Source organism: Scomber scombrus, chromosome 21, assembly GCF_963691925.1.
Source record: "Scomber scombrus chromosome 21, fScoSco1.1, whole genome shotgun sequence".
Classification (NCBI taxonomy): Eukaryota; Metazoa; Chordata; class Actinopteri; order Scombriformes; family Scombridae; genus Scomber; species Scomber scombrus.
Window position 1 is genome coordinate 11,377,186 of NC_084990.1, and position 2,792 is coordinate 11,379,977.

At 46.4% G+C, this 2,792-nt stretch overlaps 1 protein-coding gene across 1 annotated transcript; it reads right to left on the reverse strand.

Annotated features, from left to right (window-relative positions):
- Window positions 1-562: 562 nt before the first annotated feature.
- nog2 (noggin 2) lies at window positions 563-1,436 on the reverse strand. Its single transcript, XM_062442920.1, has one exon. The coding sequence runs from the start codon at window positions 1,196-1,198 to the stop codon at window positions 563-565; it is 636 nt and encodes a 211-aa protein (XP_062298904.1). The 5' UTR covers window positions 1,199-1,436.
- Between the last annotated feature and the right edge of the window lie 1,356 nt (window positions 1,437-2,792).

Genomic DNA, 2,792 nt, shown 5'->3' on the forward strand with positions numbered 1-2,792 from the left:
TAATAAATAAAACGTACAGATTTGTTTATTTCTACAATACTATGTATTCCAAAAAAGCTGAGTTCACGCCTTTATATATATCTTTAACCTCAACTTTTTTTTTTTTTTTTTTTTTTTTTTTTTTTTACAATTTAATTAATATTGATATTAATATTATACAAAAACTCTAGGCAGCATTGCAGTGAAATAACAGTCAGCATCAATGTTCAGTTGAAGAAAAAAGTTCACCTCTTGGAGAAGTGTAGCATATTCATTCCATCTTCAATGTCTCATAAAAATATCAAAAAAAAGAAGCTCTTCCTTATGAAGTGCTCGTGTTTCCCCAAAAGCAACGTTTCAGGGTTGAGAATAAAATATGGTCCTCCTGGTTCAATTAGAAAAAATAGCTGCATTTTTCTTAAATATGTACAATGTTGGTATTTCACTTAAAATGCTATATAAAAAAATAGATTTGCTATGGTGCCCACCTCTGTAGAGAGTTAACAGTGCAATAGAAACCGTATTTCCAGTCCACTCCCCCCCGCCCCCCTCCCCTTGACCTTCCACTACTTCCTTAGAGAAATCAGCACGAACACTTGCACTCTGAGATGATTGGGTATTGCACCTGTATCCATGTACAGTATTTCTGTCTTAGAAACCCTTGACAATACCACCGGAGGAAAATCTTGTTGATTGACTTGACGGGCTTGCAAGACATCCCCTCAGGGAAGGAGCAAGAGCGCTCAGAGAAACAGTTTCCCTCCTTGATGTAACGTGGCCAGAACCTCACGCCCAAATCCTTCCAGGTGTACACAACTGGACAGTGCGTATAGGTCCACAGCCACTGCAGAAATTTCCTGCGGGCTTTCTTGCCCACTTTTACCCGCTTCCCATAGGGGGTCTCTGTGAGGTCCAGCTTTTTAATCTCGTTAGGCATGGGCCCCTGCAGCTTCACCTGGTTTTCTGGCGCGGAGAGGTTCACCAGCATGGGCGAGCTGATGGACATGAAGTTGGGGTCAAAGTTGCTGCCGAGCTTTTTCCTCAGAGTCCTCTCGGCCAAGTCCTGCTCCCTGGGGTCGTACTCCGGGTCGGGGTCTTCCTTCAGATCGGGCACAGGGAGGTGATCACTGGGCGATGGACGGAGTCGAAGGTAATGCTGGGAAACTCCAAGGTGAACGCACACCAGCACGTAAATGAGTAGCGTTTGAGAGAGGCCCATTATTCCTCGTGTTTTACGCACCGGCTCTTCTCGCGTAAATAATATTCAGTTCTTTTCCCGGTTACTGTGATCTCTGCAATGACTAGCCTGGGGCTTCATAAATAGTAGAAGTTCAGCCACCAGCAAGGCGATACTTTTAATAGACCACGTCGGGTTTGAATGACATGGAGCGGAGTGCTTTGCTTTTTAGGGCTCCTTCAACTTTGCAATTTGCCCGCTGATGCAACTCTGCAGCGCGAAACGGTGCCCCTGCTTTGCAAAAAAGTGTTTAGTCTAAACAAAAAAAAGCACAAAACAAAATGGGGAAAACTCTTTTCACGCTCTCTCCGGCCTCACCCCGCTCCCTTGGATTCACTTTGGGTTTCTTTCGGTTGTCATGGTTACCCCGGGGACTGGAAGCCACGACGAACACTGGATGACAGCGGCCGACGCGAGAGCTGCATGGAATGAAGTGTTTTCTAAAGAGACAGAATAGATCCGGAGCGTCCCGCGAGAGAAGGGCGCAGAAAAGAGTACTTCACCAAGTTTTAAATGTCACGCGCCCGGCAATGAGGGCTGCTTTGGCCAATGTTATTTTTACGCACGGCTTTTATAAACGTGGCTTCTCTTAACGTCGCCTGACGCTCTCAGGTTTGACAAGGTCCCAGGGCGCACAATCCATGGACTGCGGAAAATGTCTCTGCAGTCTGTGCCTTGTAGTATTCCAGCCGTCGATATGTGCACCTCACTGAGAATGTCCAAAAAACTTAGAGAAAATGCGCTGCAGTGGGATGCAACCTCAACTTATGAAATAACAGCCATTTATCTTTCCAGAGGATGTTCCAAAACGCAGATCAGTTTTTTTTTTTTTACATAAAAATCGGAGGCTGTAACATGCCCACAAAACACACGACTGTGCGTGCAAGAAAAAAACGTTGAAAAATGGCTTTACGGCAAATTGCAGGCTCAGTGCATATCAAATGCAAACTGCAGCAAGCCAGTGAACGTTGTTAGTTCAGAGTTCCTTTCACTGTGGCATTTCTGAATCCTCTCAGAAAAGCTCCAGATCCCACTGTCGCTGCATGACGAGACAGTCCCAAATCTGGAGCCTTTTTGCCTGGTCGGTGCAATCGGTCAATTCCTGAGGGAGCGTCTCTACTCCTTTGATAACTGGTACAGAAGCTCCTACTGAGTCGCTCCTACTTCAGGAGTCTGAGAGACTTGGCGCTGGAGCGTTTCTTTGCTTAGGCACACTGTGTGTGAGTGTGTCTGTAGCGAGTGGTGCTCAGTCCCAAGTTAAATATCCCCCTCCGACGGTACAAAGTGTCAGAGGGGCCTGCCCACCCCGGCCACTTTCACTATGATTGACAGCCCCCCCCTCCGGGCCACCCCCCCCCCCCCCCCCCCCCCCCTCACAACGTGGAAAATATCAGCCACAATCACAAGGATCAACTGGGTCCTAAAGCACCGGTTTTATACCGTATTATACTGTGATATTCCAACAACATGAACAGTGTTATGCATATTACAGACATTCTGACATCTCACACATATTTCATGCGCATTGGCAGCTGCTCTCTCCAGCTTTTTTCATTGGCATCGTGTCTGCGATCCA

Coding starts and splice junctions, on each gene's coding strand:
- nog2 (XM_062442920.1), bottom strand. CDS start 1,198: ATGGGCCTCTCTCAAACGCTACTCATTTACGTGCTGGTGTGCGTTCAC.